This window comes from Ogataea parapolymorpha, chromosome II (genome assembly GCF_000187245.1).
Source record: "Ogataea parapolymorpha DL-1 chromosome II, whole genome shotgun sequence".
Lineage (NCBI taxonomy): Eukaryota > Fungi > Ascomycota > Pichiomycetes > Pichiales > Pichiaceae > Ogataea > Ogataea parapolymorpha.
The window spans coordinates 249,187-267,075 of NC_027865.1; the positions used below are offsets into that span (position 1 = coordinate 249,187).

Here is a 17,889-nt window from a genome sequence, read left to right on the forward strand (position 1 = left end):
AGGTACAGTTATGAGTGATGATTTAAACCTGCCTGCAGTGGTAATGTGCAGCAGTGTTGTACGTCATTTTTGGCGCCCAAATATATGATAAATTGCAAGTGACAGTCATAAAAAGTTACTCCCGTTTTATACCGCTCTTCTATTGGGAATGTCATTTACTCCGCTAGAAACTCAAGCTGGAAACTCATCGCCAGCGCTTGACGGCAACAACTCAGTCCATTAAAGACTCACAGATTCGATCAGCCCAGCATCTGTCGCTTAGCTCTAGGAGCTTAACATTTTGACTCATCGGCGCCAATGCTCATATCCTACCAAAGACCTTGTCGCATAATCCCGTCACTGCCGCCTTACTTGATTGGCCATGGTGAGCAAAAACTTGGCGCTTGGAACACAGGTCCAACTGGTTTTTAGTTGCTACATGCACGATAAAGACCTGCTTTTATCGCTCTGTTTCAAGTAATTGTGAAAAATTGTGAAACAGAGCGATATTTATCCTCCCGGCGAAAATACTAGCGCCGGTTTTCCTAATGGGAGGATACGTCGACGCAGCCCATGCTGCGGAGGGGACATATAGAACTTTTGAAGTACTGAAAACTGAATTTTAACGTACCTCCCCTTACATGGAAAGGGAGAGCGCATCCCCTCTATAGAAGGGGAGATGTATATCCCCCCTTCAGATAGGGAGAAATATAAAATGCGTTCCCCCTACAGAAGGGAAGAAATGTATCCCCCCTTTCAAATAGAGGGAAGGCAAATTATATGCCCTCCCTGTTTGGGGTGGGTAGCCTCTCCCCCTCCCCTATGGTCAGGAGAGCCGCATCCACCCCTAGTTTCGAAAGTATACTTCCCGTCTTTCTAGTACAGGGCAGTGGTGGAACCCCATACCGGACGACCTATGGCAGTATACTTTCCCGGGCTTGCCCCGTCATGATAGTAGTTCAATGTGTGGTATAACTGGAATCTTTAAAAACTGGAGATGGCAAAAAACGTGATTTGGTAGCAAAATCTTAGAAATGTCAGAAGTGTTGCGTAAAGGAAGTTGATATCCAATTGCTATACTGGTGAACGCTCCACACTGGAGGGGGCATCTCCAGCAAAACGCACCAAGTGAACGGTTATATCGCTGCATTCTATTCGTTAGCGCTAACAACATCGTCAGCCAATTGCAAAGCAATTCTTCAGGGGAATTCGATATCTGCTGACCTCGATTCAAGCTTCAAGGCCGTACTTCGTGCCAAATCTGTGCAAAGCGTCGCTCGGTAATTAAACCCGCGCCAGCATCTGCACACAAATTGACAGGTTCCTAGTCCTTTCAGTACCCCTGGATGAGGTTATAGAACCTATCCCGTTTCTTGCAAGCCAAAATGGATGCCCCACAATCCAACATCCACGTGAAGACACTGCAGATATTAGACCGTTATCCATCTGTCTTGTAAAATCCAGTTAATCAACGCAATGGGCCCAATGTGTCTTCTATTGGACTCCAAGGCGAGGAAAACGGAGTCCTCCCAAGCTAGCCAATATGAGAGTATCGTCCGTGATGAACAGAGAGCTTCCTGAAGGGGGCACATCTGATGTACCAATAATGAGCAGTCTGCTGTCCATGGAGTTATATTCTGGGGCGCCAGGCCCTATATATACGTGGGCGTCTAATAGGGGTGCAGACTTAAAGATTAGGTAATTAATAACAAATTTTCGAATTATTTGTTGATACCATGAATGGGGCCTCTTCAGGGCCATCTCAGTCTCCGCGAAGCCTGAAACAGCAGCGGTTCTGTGTTTCTCCGCGGCAGATACGCAGTCCTGGCGGCGAAGGCGCCGCCCGGGAGATCAGTTTTGGCCGCAGTACAGGCGACTCCGAAGGGTCTTCGGACGAGGATATATTCAATGTGCGGAAAAAGGCCAAGACAGAGCGCAAGACAACACCAAAATCCATTAAAGAAACCAATTCGATAACTTCTTTACTGTCTACGGCTGTGCAGGCGCGGTCGAAGGACAAGCTGAGCAAGGATCTGGGATTCGACCTGGATTCTGCTCTAAAAGTGACATCGATCAGCAGAAAGCACGAGAAAGTGATGCAGCTAAGACGCGAGGAGGACGAAATAGACCGCATGGTGGAAAAAAGCGAGGCAGAACTGCGGCAACAGCAGCAGGCTGCCCAGGAACTGGACAAACAGATCCTTGCGCGGGTGGACCCGTCGCAGAAGAGCTATATCGAGCACCTCCGAGAACGGATGCTAAACGGCGATGCGGCCGTCACAGACGTGTGTTTTCTCGATAAACCAGGGTTATATGGCAAGACGTCTACCACAAGGCTCGAGCTGCTGCCGGAGACCCTGCTGGGAGAGGGGCGCTGGTACTTGGACCGAAAAACGTTAAGCTTGGACGTGATTACCGATTTCATGCAGCTCTCAGCGACCAGTGTGTGGCGAATGTTGCAGACGGACCTCAGCAACGAGATTGTGGCTGACGAGGGCCTTATTCGCGATTTTATGCTGGCCGACGGGATGGTGGGCCACAGAGCAGAGTTCAAGATCGAGTCGAAAAAAAGTTTCCCCCACGTAACCACACAGGTGATGAAGTTGCAGTTTCTGCTATCGCTGGTGCGCTCGTCCAAAACGAAAACGGCAGGTTTGCCTGAGTTGCGCGCGTTCGTCACCATTGTCGTCCGTCTGCTCGTTGACTCGCGTGTCAATGAGCCCAACGTCGACGACTACATCTGTTTGGGCCAAGGAAGCGTGCATGCCATTCAGCTGCTCAACGAGATGCTTGTGAGTCTCGGGCAGTGGTATTTCGAGCTTTTTGAGCGGCCGTTTTCCGAACTTGCTCGCGAATGGGTCCGGCTGGTGTGCGACATCGTCGACAACGAGCTTGGCGCGCACGTAACGCTCGTCCACCGTCTTATTTGCAACGTGCAGCAGCTAACGGTCCCGATCCTGCGCTACCTTAAACTCTGGCTAATATTCAAGTTTCTCATCGAAAAGACTGCCAACGACGAGTCCAAGCTCGACTCTGCCGGGCTGCAAGGCCTGTCCCGGCAACTACTGACGTACGCGTTTGAAAAAGAGGACATGGTAGCTGCGCTGTACCATTTCACCCGCATTTTCAGCCAGTGCTCGCTAAAATTGGCCGCCGAAACCCGCACTAGCCCGACGTTGCAGGATACGCTTGCGCGTCTCAAGCTGTACCAGATGGCGGTGTTCATGACGTTGGGGTGGCTGAAAACCTCGCTGCTCAACAAAAGACTCGGCTTCTCGCTCAACGAGGCCACATACTACTCGACCGACTACTACGAGCGGCTGCAACTGGACCTGTCCGGGGTGCCCGAAAACGAATATCTATTACACCACATCAAGTTCTATATCAACATGGTCAAGAACAGGTATTTCCGCAACTACAGCGGCGCAATTCTGCCAACGGTGACGGAGTGCGTTGCCGTTCTGACCAACGTTCTGGCGCGGATCGAGCGCGAGCTCACAATGCCCGAGATCTTCACCGACTGAGGAGCTCGGGACACACTTTTTCGAGCTCTAAAATGTCCCGGATAACAATAATGCCCTCACGCTCGGCCTGCGAGCCGGCGGCCAGCTCCTGCATGTCCTCGTCGCGCTCGACAAATTGAATAACCTTGCCCCAGCCGTACTTTTTCGCGGCCACCACGTTCAGGCCCGAGTCGTCGACGAAATATGCGTTTTTGGGGTCGATCACGCCGGCCTGGCGCAATGCCTGGTCGAAACTCTCCTTCATCGGCTTGCACGTGAGCGGGAACTTGGCGTAGTCGCAGAATGTAATGCCGTCAAACAGATCTCCAATGCCCAGTAGCCGCACCACGCGCAGTCCATGGTTCTTGTATGCATTCGTGTACAGCCACAGCCGGCCTACCTTGCCCGCCCTTTTGATCCGCAGCAGCATTTCGCGCAACTTGGGGTTAGGGCGCAATATCTTGTCCAGAGGAAGAGCGTCGTCCACCACCTTGTTGTACTCCAAAGCGTCGATCTTGTGCAGTCGCACCAGCCCCTCAATCGCCAGCCCGTACTCCTTGTAGTACTTCATGTGCAACGCGTGCGCGTCCTCGTCGTTTAAATGCAAATGCTCTTTGAAAAACCGATGGATATAGACCTGCATCAGATCGTGGATCTTGGTCGAGCGCTTATAAAGGCAGTTGTCGATGTCGAAGAAAAACACCTTTTCGTTGTCCGGCGGAACCGGGCCGACACCATAGCGTAGGCTCACCTCGGGCAGGTTCCTTGCCAGCCGGTCGGCGTCGAGCTGATCCTCGTCCAGGTTCGCCTGCGACTGCGAGTTGCGGCTCAGGATCTCGGCCTCCGCCTGCGACAGCGCCGTGCCGCCGTCTCCCACGGTCTTTTCCAGTCTGCGGACCTCGTCCAATCCGTTCATTCGAGCGGCCATGATACACAGTTAATTTTCTTAGTCATATCGACCCGGAGAAATATTCCCTGCCGCACCCGTACACCACAGGAGCGTCCATCCCTCGCATGCGGCTATTCTTTGCAGCGGCTGTGCAGCCTGGTTATGAACGTAAACAATCATCAAACCGCCGTGTGCTGCTGCCCTTGTAAAGCCACAAATATCTGTCCCACAAAAAATATATATATCGCCTTTATGAAGTTCCATACACACACGCTGGCCTTTGTGCTCCAGCTTGTCTCGTTGGCGTTTTTGATCCTGGCCCTGGTGTCGGTGCCCATCTCCGCCAAGCTGGCCTTGTCGCGCACGCAGCACTACGCCTTTGGCTCGTTTGGGTACTGCGATACAAGCTCCAACAAGTGCGAGTACTCGTTTGCCGACGGCAAGTATCTGGATCTTGGGTCGGGCTGGAAAATGAGCAACGAATCCAGGAAGACCCTGTGCAAGCTTATTTTAGCCACGCCAGCCGCCGTGGGTCTCACTCTTGTGAGCAGCATCCTTGTTTTCTGGGGCCACTTCCGTTGGGCAGGCCGCTCTGCCGTTTTCTGGGCTTTTTGCACGTTGCTAGCCGTTCTGTCGTTTGCAGGAGCTACTCTTGTTTGTGTTTCTGTGGTGTTGTTATTTTTCCCCCATATCACGTGGACGGGCTGGCTGCTTGTTCCCGCGGCAGCCCTCAACTTGCTGAGCCTCGTGCTGATCATCGTCGCGCTCAAAGTCGGCCCGCAGAGCTACGCAGACGACGATGACGATGATAAGCTGAGTATGTTTGGCGAAAAGGCCGTCAGCGACTCCACCGCGTCGTTCCTGCGAAAACCGTACACCGGTGGGTTTACTGGCCCTACAGGGTTCCCCACACGGTCATCGCTGGATGAGGAGCCGGAAAAGCTACGAGACTTTACTGTCGCGCAACACGAGTCGGGCTCGCAAGAGTTTGGCAGCAGCGTGTTCAACGAAAAGCCGGCCCACACGCCTGTTTCCGAAACCGCGATTAACTCCAGCACGCCCGAACTTAAGTTGCCCGACATTTCAAACCCGTACCTGTCGAGCTCGGAAAACACCCACTCGCGTTCCGGGCTGAGCAACCGTTTGAACGTGCCTGAGAAGGATATTTCGTCGCCTGTTGCGTCGAGCATCTATTCGCGCGACGAGCGTCTCAAGCTGTCGAGCGATAACTTGCCCGACAATCATTCGGGCGATTCGAACGAGATGAACTCGAGCGCTGCGTCAGACTTCACGAGTGTTTCGCAGCGAGAAATCAACCCCAAATATTATAAAGGGGCGCCCCAAAGAGCCAAGCTGCCCGGCCAGTACATGCCGGCTCCTAACGGACCTCCACTGCCGTACAGCGGACAATACTATCCACAGCAGGCGCCCGTGCCGATGCCGCCTCCGCAGCACCAGCCGTACTATGCTCCATCGTACAACCCGCCAAAGCCCAAGAGCAGAGCGGATATTCTTTTCAACAACAATCCCGACTTTGCCCTTGGGGGCGGTGGACCGCGGCGCATGGGATACAAGAAATTTGGCGGAGGCCCGCTGCAAGGAATGCACCCGGGCATGATTGGACGGGACGCCATTCCGCAACATATGGCATCGGGCAGCTACAAAAACAGGCCGCGGCCCAACTTCCCTGCGGCCTCGTTATCCAAAGACAGTCCCTACGGAAGACTGTAATGTACATTAGAATCCGAGAAATCGATCGATAGAGCGTGCTTTGATTATCTGATTATTTATTGCTTCTCCATTTCTGAAATATATCCGTTGCAGACTACCCGCTTTCTGCAAGCAGGGAGTCGTAGTCGTCGTTGGGCGTGTTTGGCGTAGCTGGCTGGTCTGCCGGCTGATCTGCCGGCTGGTTGGGCTGTGCAGGTTTCGGTTCGTAGTAGTGGTCCACTCTTTTTGGCTTCACTATAAGGATCATGAGGAACAGCAGAATCAGCAGCACGAGGAAAAACACCAGCTTGCACTTGGCCGTGGCCTTTTGGTATTTTTCGGCCTTTTTCATCTGTTTATCTGCTCCTTTCACGTCGGCAACCGTCTTGCTCAAATTGTAGTCAATCCTGTCCAGCACCGTTCCCTGGTCTACCACCATATTTTCGAGCTCTTTGAAAATCGTGGAGATTTCTATCACGCCCTGTGCAATCTTGTAAATCTCCTCTTCCCTCTGGTGGAGGTACTCGTCGCTGATGGTTTCCTGTTGCGACATGAGTTGCTGTGATGACTCCTGCAGCGCCTGGCGCGAGTATGACTCAATGTTCTCGCTGGACTCTGTCTGGACAAACTTGTTGCCGCCCTTGGTGTCTATGAGGGGCACCTCGAACTCGTCTTCTTTGAGGTAGCGGATGTAGCTGTTCTGGAGACTTCGGAACTGCGTCGACAGATCCTGCGTGCGAATGGCCAGACTCTTTTTCAGATTGTCCACCATTTCGGTCTCGGCCGCCTTTTGAAACTGCAGCCGTGAATCGTCGAGCGTTTTAATTTCGGAGTACATGAGCTGGAAGCTCTTTGTGATTTTAAAGGACAGCTCTTTAATTTTGGCGTCGTCCTCGGTGGTGTCACTGAACCCAGGGAGCAGGTTCTTCTTATAGAGCTTGCCCAATTCCGTGATTTTCGTCTCGATGTCTGCCAGCATGAGCTCTGAATTGCGCTGCAGCTCGACAATGCTGGGGGGCAACTCCACCATCTCTGTTTCGCCGGTGTCCGAGTACGGCTGGATGAGGCCCTCTTCCTCGTCCTTGAGCCCGTCAAAGCGGTCTGCCTTGCTGGAGAACACGCCGCGGTGGTGTGGGAATGTTCGGCGGTACGAGATGTACAAATTTGTGCGGTCTCTAAACATGCAAGAGAATATAAATAATTATTTATTTATTTAATAATAAAATATATTATTTTTCAAGTGGTAGCAGCGAAATCCGCCTTACGTACTGGTGTAAAACGGACCCGGGGCCATCAAAATGTACCGCTCCATTGCCTCGCGGAACCGATTTTTATACTGTTTCGGCGTGATCACCGTCGGTTCCTTGCCAACACCAGTACCCCCCACCAAGCCCTTTTCCTTGACCCAGCTCTCCAGTTTTTTGTCCCAAGTGAACGTTCGGATACAGTCGATGATTCCCACCACCAACTCCTTGTTTTCCGAGTCAATGCCCACCACCAGCGAGTAGTCCATCACGTTCATTTTGGCAAGAAACAGCGTATCGTTCCACAACGACGCGCGCAGCAGCCGTTTCGCGTTCTCGCGCACAAACAGCGGCGACTCGTAAATGTACTCCACCATATTTTCGTCCAGCAGCACCTCGTTCTCCTTGCCCGTTTGTTCGACGTGTCTGTTGCGCATCGAGCCCTTCAAGTCGAATATTCGCGTCATCTTGCGGTTGTAGAACAAATTCTCCATAATCAGCACGTTCATCGTGTAAGACCGCGCCCCGGGCATGTTGGTCTTGACCTGGATCTGGTAGAATCCAAAGATCTTGACTAGCACCGTGGGCAGGCTGTGGAACAGCGCCTGTGCAAAGTATTCAAAGTAGCTCGGCGCAAATTGCACAAACGCCTCCAACTCCGACCGGCTCAGCTCTTTAATGATAAACCGGTCGTCCAACGTCTTGAGAAAAGCCGATCCAGACTTTCCGCCCGTCGAGTCCCATTTCACGCACCGCGACAGGCTCTCAACGTACTTGGTGCTCACGCCGCACTGTCTGCGGAATGCGTCGAACTGTTCTGCAAAGAAGATTTTGCACGAAATCGTCGAATACCCTTCTTCGAACTGGTATTTCAAATGGAAACCTTTTTTGAGCATGATTTTCTCGAGATCGGGCGAGCAAGCCGTCCCATCGCCCGTGTAGCTGCTGGCCGGGCTCTGTTTGGTCTCATGCTCCGACCGCACCGACGCAGACTCGCCGTCGTCCGTCTCGTCCTGCTGCTGCTGTTTTTCCTGATAGTACAGTTTCGAGCCGTAATCTGCCGTGTTTAGGCAGAACGCAATGATCGAGCTCGGCTCGTCCTCCCGCACAATCACGTCCGAGTCGACGAAAATGTGCTCCGTCGGGCCCAACGGGTACGACAGCGGCTCCCACAGGGTCGCCGACCGGTCGGCCCAGAAATGCGTCAACGACTTGAGCAGCGACGATTTTTCCGGCTGTGTCTGCGTCTGCTGCGGCTGCGTCTGCGCCGGCTGCTGTTTCGGCTCCTCCCGCCTGTCCGACTCGGCACGCTCCTCCTCCACCGCGTCCTTCACGTTCTTGTACACCTCCACGGTCGGCCGCGATGCCACCAATTTGTGTCTATAGCTGTTCTCCTGCAGTTTGCGTTTTTCCTCCTCGCGCTGCCGGAAAAACTCCTGTGCGTCGAAATACTCCGCCAACTTCTTGACCTTCCCCTCGCTGTTCAGTTCTGTCAGCCGGGGCAGCACCCGGTCGCCGGTCTCCAGTATATGGTTCTGCAGCTCGCTACTGCCCTGCTGCAACTCCTGGATTTTTTCCAGCACCAGATTGCCGCGTCGCCGCGTACCTGCTCCCTCCTCCTCTTTTTCCTCCTTTTCCTCCTCCTTCTCCTTCTCTGCCAGCTCTCCCGGCTTGTCGTTTCCCGCCTTGAACAGACGGTCCAATTGGAAAGCCGTGATTTTCTTGATTTCCTTCTCCGTCGGCAGAAAATCCTTATCGAACTCCTGAAACTCGAAATTCCAGTCGTTCGACAGCTCCTGCACCTCGCGGATCACTCCCGTCAGCCGCAAATGGCCCGACACCGGCGTAGTGCGGTAAATGTCCTCCGCCAGCTGGAGCATCGCCGTCTGCTGCTGGTCCACGCGTGTCTTCAGCTCCTGCACCCGCTGCTGCGCAGCCTCGATCCGGTCCTCTGTCATGCTGTCCAGCTTCAGCCGATTCAGCCGGCTCCGCACGCTCTCAAAGAAAACCGTCGTCCGCTTCACCACCTGCTTGTACGTCTGCACCTTGATCTGCAGATCGTACTCGGGCTTCCAGAAAAGCTGGAACTTGGGTGGCACCAGCTCCAAAATTTCCACCTCCGAATATTCGACGCGCACAGCCAGGTTCTGGAAACTGAAGTAGTGGATCTGATCGCGGTAGAAATCGTGCGCGCACGCGGCGCCCTTCACCTTCATCCCGCGACACCAGAACGACAGCTCCAAGTACTTGCCAAACGAGTATTTCCACGCGTTGTCGCTCAACGGTAGCACCGGTGTCGTGTTCTGGCAGCTCTTGCACAGACTCCATGCCATGATCATGTTCTCGCGACCCTGCAACGGCTTCGGGTTCGTCTCCACCACCACGTCCACTTTGCCGCTGCCGTGCACGTACGACCGGAAATGCTCTTTCAATGTCAGCCCGCACCCCTCTGTACACAGCTGGCCCGCGTTCACACACAAGTGCTCAATATATTGGCCCAGACAGAAGTCGTTGTCCCAGTAGTAGTCGGTGACTTGGATTTCCGGGCCCACACACGGCGTCGCGTTTTTCGTCGACACCATGCTGTACAAAGTGACGATGTTCTGATGGTAGTTTGGGTCGAAAAAGACAAACCGACGCGGATGCCAGAACTGCTCCCATTGCTTTTCGGCAAGCGAGATTTCGTACCGGTTGTGCTTGTCGACGTAGTCCTCGTGCTGCTCGACGAGCTTGGCGAGGTCTGCGTCGCGCTGTGGCAGCTCGTCGGCGTCGATGCGCACGTTCCACTGCAGCAGCAGGTCGCCCACAGCTTCGCCGGTACCGGCGTTGCCTGCTGTCAGCTCGGCAAACCGTCGCCGCAGCTCTGCGTTCTTATCCAGCCGCGCCTGGTACAGCGCCAGCCTCTCGAGCACAAACGGCCGCTCAAACCGCACCCACGGCGACGACGACAGGATCCGCACGTCGAACGCCCGCTCCACATCTTGGTAGCTGCCCAGGCTCATGCTGTGCAGCGGCTCCACTGCCGAGTGGAGTTCGTAGTCGCCCGCCTGCAGACACTGGTCGCGCATCAGGCCGGACTCCAGCTTCACGTTGAAAAATACGTACGCCATCAGCGTCGCGCACTCCTTCACCTTGGCCAGCTCTTCTCTGCTGCCCCCACGCAACACCACCGTGAATCCTGCCTCCGGGTTGCAGCCCGTCAGAAAAACGTACGTCCGGCGCACCGAATCGTGCACGTACGAGCGCACCTCGAACTTGCCGCAGCGGCCCAGCGCCGGGTTCGTGGCCAGCTTGTCGATCGAGTTGACCACGTCTGCCTTGGTCATGCGCGCTATTTTCTTGAGCAGCTGCGGCTTGAGGTTGAACGCCACGGTGATTCCCGCGTCTGCCAGCAGCTTCAACGCGTATCCGTTCACCGTGCTCTCGGCAAGCACCACGTTCGGCTTCAGAGCCACAATCCGTGCCACCAGCTTCTCTAGATACTGGTCCTGCTGCGCAATGAGCGGTTCCAGGCTGGAGAACCGCGTATCGGCCTCCTGCTCATACTCGATCTGGAACGTCACCAGCATAATTCGCGGATTCTGGATGCAGTCGGCCATCGTCTTCAGCGGCAGACATTTGGAAAAAACGATTCCGTCCAGCACGCCCGAGTCCTCGATCGAGGAGCCGGGAATCCGTTTCAACTTGAGATAGTTCGAGATGTCGAAACTCTCGCCGTTCGCCAGCTCCACGGGCACACTGGAAACTCGTTTGAGACACTTTATTAACGTTCGTGCCCAGACGTCAATGTGCTCCACTTTGCGGTCGGTCAAAAGCTGTGTGAGCAGCTGTCGCGCGTGGTTTTCTCCTGCGCGCAGGAAATCGTCCATGAACTCAAACTCCTCGAACCCAAACCCAAACACGCCGGACGCAGTGCGTCCAAACGGCGCGCTGGAGCTCGCGTCGCTGGCCACGCGCGTCCCGCTGCGACTCATGCGCCGGTGCTTGAGCCGGTGGAAATTCGTCGGCCGCCGCGGCCTGTTCGAGCGGAACACCTTGCGACCTGTCATGCTGCCCGTGTCCTCAAGCTTGAACATGCTGGCGTTGGGACTGTGGTAAGTCCAGTTGAATTCGTGGTTGTTGAGCGGATTCGAGTGTACGGAAGTGAACGCCAGCAGTCCTGGCTCGTCCTCGTCGTCTGACAGCTCCGACGGCGAGCCTAGCAGAGTATGCGAGGCCGATAGCGCGTACTCCTCATCGTGGCGCAAGTCTGCGGACGGCTGGTGGTTGCCCGGCAGGATGGCGGTGCCGAAGTTGAAGATCGAGGACGCGGCGTCTGCGGCCGCGTTCGCCGCCGCCGTCGTGAAGTTGAGTGGCGTCAGCGTCTTTTTGTCCTGCTCTGCACCCCCGTTGCCCGCACGGCTGCCCGTGTCTCCGTTGCCCGCGTGGAACGGCCGGTTCGCCAGCAGCGTGTTTCCCCGGCTGCGACGACTCACTGAGTTCGAGCGCGGGATGTCGATCTCGATCGCCTCTCCTTTGCGCGTCGTCGGGATCGCCATCATCGGCGGCGGCGTTGGCGCCGACCGTGGCACAAACTGCTCGTCTGTCGTCGCTGCGAGCGACTGCGTGTCGCGGCTCTCAGAGTCCGCGCGCACTGGCGAAAGCGTCTCGGAAACCTGAGTCGAGCTGTTCGACTCGTCTCCAACCGACTCGTCTTCACTCGAGGCATACTCCTCGTACCGATCGGCCAGTTTCAGACACAAGAGACACACTCGCATCTTGCCCGGATGGTTGAACTTGTCACCGTCAATGAAGGTAGTGCAATTGCTGCAGAAGATCTTGCCGCAGATCCGACAGTGGTGTTTGCGGCGGAAGGTGGTGAACGTGCGGTCGCAGGACCGGCATTTCGTCGCCGACGAGTCGTCGAGCCAGTAGTCGCGCCCCAGGCCCTGGGGTTCTGTATTGTGCTTGTTGCGCAGCGTGCTCATCAGGTTCAGCGTCAGGTCGTTGTAGCTGTCGTTCACGCTCGCCCGGTGCACGCTCGCATGCGACGGCAGCACATGGTCGCTCAGCTGCGTAGTCGAATGCGCCGACCCTGAAAGGCCTAGTTTGAATGACATCGGTGCGAGGGTGAGATAATTATCTATTTAATTTAATTTATTTATTTATTTATTTATACGCTTTTCTGCTATTCAGTGCTGCGTTTTTATTCTGCCATTTTTGGCTGCTTCCCGCTGCCTTATTCTACTAGTACAAAACCGATCGGGCATCACTCCTCGCTCTTTTCCTTTTTGCTTTTCTTGTCCTTTCGCTCCTTCTTCTCCTTCTTCTCTCTCTTCTCCTTCTTCTCCAGTTTGCGCTTCTTCCGCTTCTCTTCACTGTTCTCGTCACTCATCACTGTCTCGTCGGCCTCTGTTGCCTCAGCTCCCACTGTGTCATCCCCCACCGGCTCGTCGTCAAACACAATCTTTTTGGGCTTCTGGGCAGCATCCTCGAAAACAGTCTTCTTCGGCACCTTCTCGCTCCTTTCCTTGGCCTGGCCTTCCAGCAGTAGTGGCGGCAGACCCCGCAGTTCTCTCTGCAGCCGTTTCAGCTGGCTCAGAGTGGTCGAATCAGGTCCGTGGTAGCTTTTATCCATGGCGGTGGCCTCGAGATGGTCGCACTCGCTAATGAACTGGTCCAGCATCTGCTGGGTCTCGTCTGACGACAAAGCGACCGCCGCATGAACGCTGGCAACAACGGGCGAGTTCACAGCCGACGCCGTGACTCTCTTGCGAAATGACATGGAATATATATTTTTTTATTTTTTTCTTATTTTTCATTTTTTTTTCAACGACATGAACTTTGGTCTCTGGTGCCAGTCGATCAGACAATTTTCCGTCGTGGCCACTCGTCCTGTGCGGCCGGTCTCGCTCGCTCTGACGTCTGCTGCGCTTGGCCAGCCTGCTGGCGCCTCGTCGCTCTTCGGTTTCCTCCAGAGAAGATGGGCCACTAGAGGTGGTTTTAGAGGAGGCAACCTCGGTAACACATACCAGCCTAATACGCTGAAGAGAAAAAGACGGCTTGGGTTTCTTGCCAGGGCGTGCTCTCGCACGGGGCGTAAGATCCTCAAGAGAAGAAAGGAGAAAGGAAGATGGTTCCTAACACACTAATTTATTTCTCCAGATAGTACACTCCATAGCCGTCTCCAACCCCCGGTACACGATACACACAGAACCGAGCCACAGCGTGGACCAGGAAATCGTTCAACAGACTGCTTTCGCGCAGCTGCACCGCGACCAAAATGCCTGTTTGTGGCCCCGCCAGCGTCTCGGCAGCCCGCACCAGATGCGGTATCAAGTACGGATTGTATATAGTATCACAGGTAATGATAAAATCTGGATATCCTTTAACAAGTTCTAGAACCTCCTCGGTCGACGAGGACTCCCAATCGAACGTCACGGCGTCGATTCGCGGCACGTTGTGTCGTCTGGATGTATTTTCGGTAGGGATAGTAGACGACTCGAAAACGCCGCCGTTGCGACTTATGTTGCTCTTGAGCAGCTTCATCACGCCTTGTTGGTCAGTGCAAACATAATGACGGCATTTGCGGCCCACCGAGCACGCTAGCAGCCCCGACACGCCGGACCCCAGCTCCACTATGCTAGAATTCCTGATTGCGTCGAAGACGGCGTTATTCGGCTGCAGAAGCCACTCAGCCACCTTTTTCGACGTCGACCACGTTAAAAACCCCGTTGTGCCGTCCCTGTTGCTACCGTTGAAAGCAGAAACAGACTGCTGGACCACATACTCGTCGTCTCCAACCGCGACCCGTACCTCGTTTGTCCGCGACAAATACCCCAGCCCGGCGCTCTCCGGCGGTGCATGCTCAACATACATCTCAAACACATGGTCCTCGATGTCTCCACGTTCGATCGGCTCAAAAAACCGGGTGTCCAACACCATGTGTCTGAAAGTATCTACGCGCGGCTGTGCAAATTTATTTCATTATTTTTCGTTATGCTCTATGCCTATTTTTTCTCGCCAGCGTCCTCCAAAGACAGGTTCTGCAGCATCTGCTTGGCCTTTATAAATGTCCCCGTGGCGTTGTTTGTGTCAACGTTCAGGTTGGTGAGGCTTTTCGGGCTTGCTATGCCGAACGAGGGGTTGAGGATCCGGTTAGGGCTGGAAACGTACTCGGGGGCTTCGTTGTCCACCAGCCGTTCGTCCAGCAGCTCCGCGTCCAACTCTTCGTCCATTTCCTGATCAACGTCCTGATCCACATCGTCCTCATCCAAATCATCCTCGTCCTTCTCATCAATATCGTCCTCATCAACCTCATCAACGTCCTCCTCATATTCGTCTTCGTCGTAGTCGTCGTCCAGATCTTCGTCCTCGTACACGTAGTCCGGATCCAGGTTTTCGTTCTCGTCGTCCTCATCAAACGAATATTCCGCCTCGGGCTCTGTTTCAGGCTCTGTCTCAGGCTCCGTGCTCCTGGAAACAGGAGACCGCGAGAAAAATCCGCCCAGACGCTGCGAGTTGGCTCCCGCGCTTGTAAGTTCGTCCCTGCTCTTCGGCTGCTCTGCCTCGCTTTCGCTCTCGTCATCAGAAAGATCGGCAAGATTCAGAACCGGGTTTCGCCAAAAATTCACGTCGCTGAACTGGTGTACGGTATCCTGGATGCCCAAGGCGCCCTCGCGCGTCCGCGAGATATTCACCGGCGGGAAGAACTGGTCCACCAGCTCTCCGATCGAGACGTAGGACGATTTATACCCTGCCATCTCGAGCAGCTCCATGTGCACGTCTCCGTCGGGATTGATGGTGAAGATCCGCGACGAGGGAATGCCGACGTTCCTATAGGAGAGGGCGTCGGTAATTCTATTTCCAAAGCCTGCGTAGAACGGAGTGTACGAGTTGTCGCTAGCAGCCTGTCTGGAAGATGACAAGTCCAGTTCGGGAGTCTCTGCATTATGGGGCTGTTTTTTGTCGTAAAGTGCCTTGATGTCGTTCAGACAGGCCATTTTGAACACCTCTGGCTTCTTTAGCACAATTTCGCGCTTCAGGGCAGCAATAGTGCGGTCAGGCGAGAGAATCACCGGTCCCACAGGCAACTTGATGCCGTCCTGCACGATTCCGTTCAAGTAAGACCGAGTAGAATCGGCCAGACCAACAGAACGAGCCGTCAAATACATAATGTTGTATCCGTTGAACTGGATGTCTGCGAATAACTTGGCGACGCCAACATGCGTCCAATCTCTGCCTAGCATGGTCAGGACGTGGCCCAGGGCGTCCGACTTGGTGATCGTGCCGTCGATGTCCGATATCACGATCGGAACGTTGTGTTTCCACAGGAACAGCTTCGCCGAGACCAAGGCCCTGCCCTTGTTGACGCTAAACTGCAAATCGTTCTCGCCAGGCTTGAGCGACAGACACTTGAGCTGCTCAGACGTGAGCCGCAGCGTCTTGAAATGGTTGTCCTGTTGTGTCTTCACGGTGTCTGTGTCAATGTCTGAAATTATGGAAGAGGCGGTGGAGGCTGGCGACTGCGGCTCTGTGTGTGTCTCGAGCGACGTGGATTCGTCGTCTGCCAAGTCGTCCGAGCTCAGGATCCGGATGTTGCCGTGCAGGTCCTTGTCGACGAGCGCGTTAATGTCGACGTCGTCGCCAAACTCGTCGATCAGCAGCTGTCGGATCACAGCGTCGGAGTCGTGGATGTTCTGGTCGTTGCTCTTGTATCCCTGCATGTCCAGCATGATATCACCATTGGCCTCCACCTTGGACGGGATGTTCTTCTTTGTCAGCTTGCTGGAGATCTTCTTTGCGCGGTCGAACGACGAGGCAGTGCCCGCTTTCCGGATATTGGAGGGCGAGTGCTCGAGCAGCGCAGAGTCCGACTGTGTGGACGGAACCGACGCGCTGAAGCTGTCGTTGGCGCCCTCGCCAATGTCCAGGTACTCCGGCTCCTCGGCCGGATACGCAATGGCCGGCTCGCTGGACTTGGGACTGCTGCCTGGCGAGCTGACTGGGCTGATCACGGGCGACGTCTGCAGGTCTGGCGGGATGTATCCGTCCGTTTCAAACACGAAAAACGCCTCGCCGCCATCACCCAGCTTCATCGGCAGGTCGGTGACCTCGCCGTTCACAATGAATTCCACCTTCTTCTGCGAGGGTCTCAGGAGCTGGAACTTGCCAAACCGAACGTGGAACGGCGAGCACGCGAGCTCTCCGTCCGGTTGCTCGACAACAATCACGTCAATTGCTCCCGACAGTGTGGCCGGGTTGATCGAGCTCCATGTCTTGGAGACAGAGCCGATGGCTCTTCCAACATACTGCATAGGGGAAAAAGGAGATGGGAATAATGTTTTATTTTTTTGGTCGTGCAAATAATGCAACGGAAAATTATCGTGGAAGCAAAGAGCAGCAAGCCAGTCTGCTAGGGCGGCCACAGCTACGTATACCATAACCTATAATTCTCATACATTAGTTACACTCCTCGATTCCGGCAATCTTGACCTGCTCGATCGAGCCGTCGGTTTCGAGGCTGTTGCAGTAGCTATTTATCAGCCCGCTCGTCACCAGGTTGTCGTACTTAGACGGCTGGATAGGCAGTCTGAAGTGTCTGTGCCAGTCGTTCTCTGTCTCTGTGAGTTTCGCGTTCGGATCTATCTTGAGTTTCGCCTCGTTCTGCTGTTTGATCTGCTGTTTCCATTGGTTAATCTTCACAAGCTCTCTGGACAAGTTGCGCTGGTAGTAGTTGAGATTTCCCAAGGTGTGGTTGAAGTTGTCGACGGCCTCGGCCAGGTTGTCCACGGTCAGGTTCATCGACGCCAATGTTGCGCCCGTCAGCTCCAGACACGAGTCCTCCTCGAACTCTGGGCTCAGCTCCTGCAACTTCAAGTTGGACAGGTGGTTGTTCTTTATTTTCAGAGGCACCTCCTCAAAAATGTTCCTGTACGTGAGTCTGTTCTCGTACAGGTTTTTCGACACAAATCTTTCGTCCGACTTCCATGCTCTAACAAACGAGTCGCTCAGCTTGAACGCTCTCAGGCTCAGCAGACCGTCCATCGACTTGAGAGTGTCGAAAACTAGCACCACCACAGGCGTCGAGTCTCTGTTTTCTGTCAGGTTCTGGTTCTGCTGGTTGATAATCGCTTCAATGAGCGACTGGCTCACGAACCGGCCGCCGTTCGTCGTCAAAAACCACCCTAAGTGTTTCACTCCCACTTTTGTGTCTTTGAGCTTCGCAAGCAGGTCGTTCTGGTACTTGACGTTAGATGCCCTGAGACTGAAAATCTCGTCGTTTGTATAGGACGGTGGGAACTGGAACGCATGGGAAACCTTTATTGCCGTGTGTCTTTTGTCTTCGCTTGGCTTGCTGGCGATATCCAATCCAAACAGTGGACCCGCCTCCGTTGCTGGGTATGTGTCTTCGCCGACCTTGCTGATTTTCAGGGCCACGCTGGCGCTGATCTCCACGCTGATAGTCATGGTGTACAAAATTGGCTTTTTTTAATGGAAAATTTTTTTAAAGCTAGTGTGCAACACCCATCCAAGTGCGACGAAAAGTAGAAAAATAAAATAAAAAAAAACCCATCCAGCTAAA

General features: G+C 54.3%; 9 protein-coding genes across 9 annotated transcripts; 2 read left to right on the top strand and 7 right to left on the bottom strand.

The window, feature by feature from the left end:
- Positions 1-1,715: 1,715 nt before the first annotated feature.
- Positions 1,716-3,503, top strand: HPODL_04668 (uncharacterized protein; the record flags this gene model as incomplete). The annotated part of the gene is made up of 1 exon (XM_014081011.1): positions 1,716-3,503. One exon carries the CDS (start codon positions 1,716-1,718, stop codon positions 3,501-3,503), a length of 1,788 nt encoding a protein of 595 aa, XP_013936486.1.
- Positions 3,493-4,410, bottom strand: HPODL_04669 (Suppressor of disruption of TFIIS; the record flags this gene model as incomplete). The annotated part of the gene is made up of 1 exon (XM_014081012.1): positions 3,493-4,410. One exon carries the CDS (start codon positions 4,408-4,410, stop codon positions 3,493-3,495), a length of 918 nt encoding a protein of 305 aa, XP_013936487.1.
- A 213-nt stretch (positions 4,411-4,623) lies between these two features.
- On the top strand, positions 4,624-6,102 carry HPODL_04670 (pH-response regulator protein palI/RIM9; the record flags this gene model as incomplete). Its single annotated transcript, XM_014081013.1, has 1 exon — positions 4,624-6,102. One exon carries the CDS (start codon positions 4,624-4,626, stop codon positions 6,100-6,102), a length of 1,479 nt encoding a protein of 492 aa, XP_013936488.1.
- A 94-nt stretch (positions 6,103-6,196) lies between these two features.
- Positions 6,197-7,264, bottom strand: HPODL_04671 (T-SNARE affecting a late Golgi compartment protein 2; the record flags this gene model as incomplete). The annotated part of the gene is made up of 1 exon (XM_014081014.1): positions 6,197-7,264. One exon carries the CDS (start codon positions 7,262-7,264, stop codon positions 6,197-6,199), a length of 1,068 nt encoding a protein of 355 aa, XP_013936489.1.
- A 78-nt stretch (positions 7,265-7,342) lies between these two features.
- On the bottom strand, positions 7,343-12,424 carry HPODL_04672 (1-phosphatidylinositol-3-phosphate 5-kinase; the record flags this gene model as incomplete). The annotated part of the gene is made up of 1 exon (XM_014081015.1): positions 7,343-12,424. One exon carries the CDS (start codon positions 12,422-12,424, stop codon positions 7,343-7,345), a length of 5,082 nt encoding a protein of 1,693 aa, XP_013936490.1.
- Positions 12,425-12,573: 149 nt separating this feature from the next.
- Positions 12,574-13,089, bottom strand: HPODL_04673 (putative secreted protein; the record flags this gene model as incomplete). Its single annotated transcript, XM_014081016.1, has 1 exon — positions 12,574-13,089. The coding sequence occupies one exon, from the start codon at positions 13,087-13,089 to the stop codon at positions 12,574-12,576; it is 516 nt and encodes a 171-aa protein (XP_013936491.1).
- A 368-nt stretch (positions 13,090-13,457) lies between these two features.
- Positions 13,458-14,249, bottom strand: HPODL_04674 (Diaminohydroxyphosphoribosylamino-pyrimidinedeaminase; the record flags this gene model as incomplete). Its single annotated transcript, XM_014081017.1, has 1 exon — positions 13,458-14,249. The coding sequence occupies one exon, from the start codon at positions 14,247-14,249 to the stop codon at positions 13,458-13,460; it is 792 nt and encodes a 263-aa protein (XP_013936492.1).
- A 65-nt stretch (positions 14,250-14,314) lies between these two features.
- Positions 14,315-16,621, bottom strand: HPODL_04675 (uncharacterized protein; the record flags this gene model as incomplete). Its single annotated transcript, XM_014081018.1, has 1 exon — positions 14,315-16,621. One exon carries the CDS (start codon positions 16,619-16,621, stop codon positions 14,315-14,317), a length of 2,307 nt encoding a protein of 768 aa, XP_013936493.1.
- A 145-nt stretch (positions 16,622-16,766) lies between these two features.
- HPODL_04676 (translation initiation factor eIF-3 subunit 3) lies at positions 16,767-17,774 on the bottom strand (the record flags this gene model as incomplete). The annotated part of the gene is made up of 1 exon (XM_014081019.1): positions 16,767-17,774. The coding sequence occupies one exon, from the start codon at positions 17,772-17,774 to the stop codon at positions 16,767-16,769; it is 1,008 nt and encodes a 335-aa protein (XP_013936494.1).
- Positions 17,775-17,889: the final 115 nt, after the last annotated feature.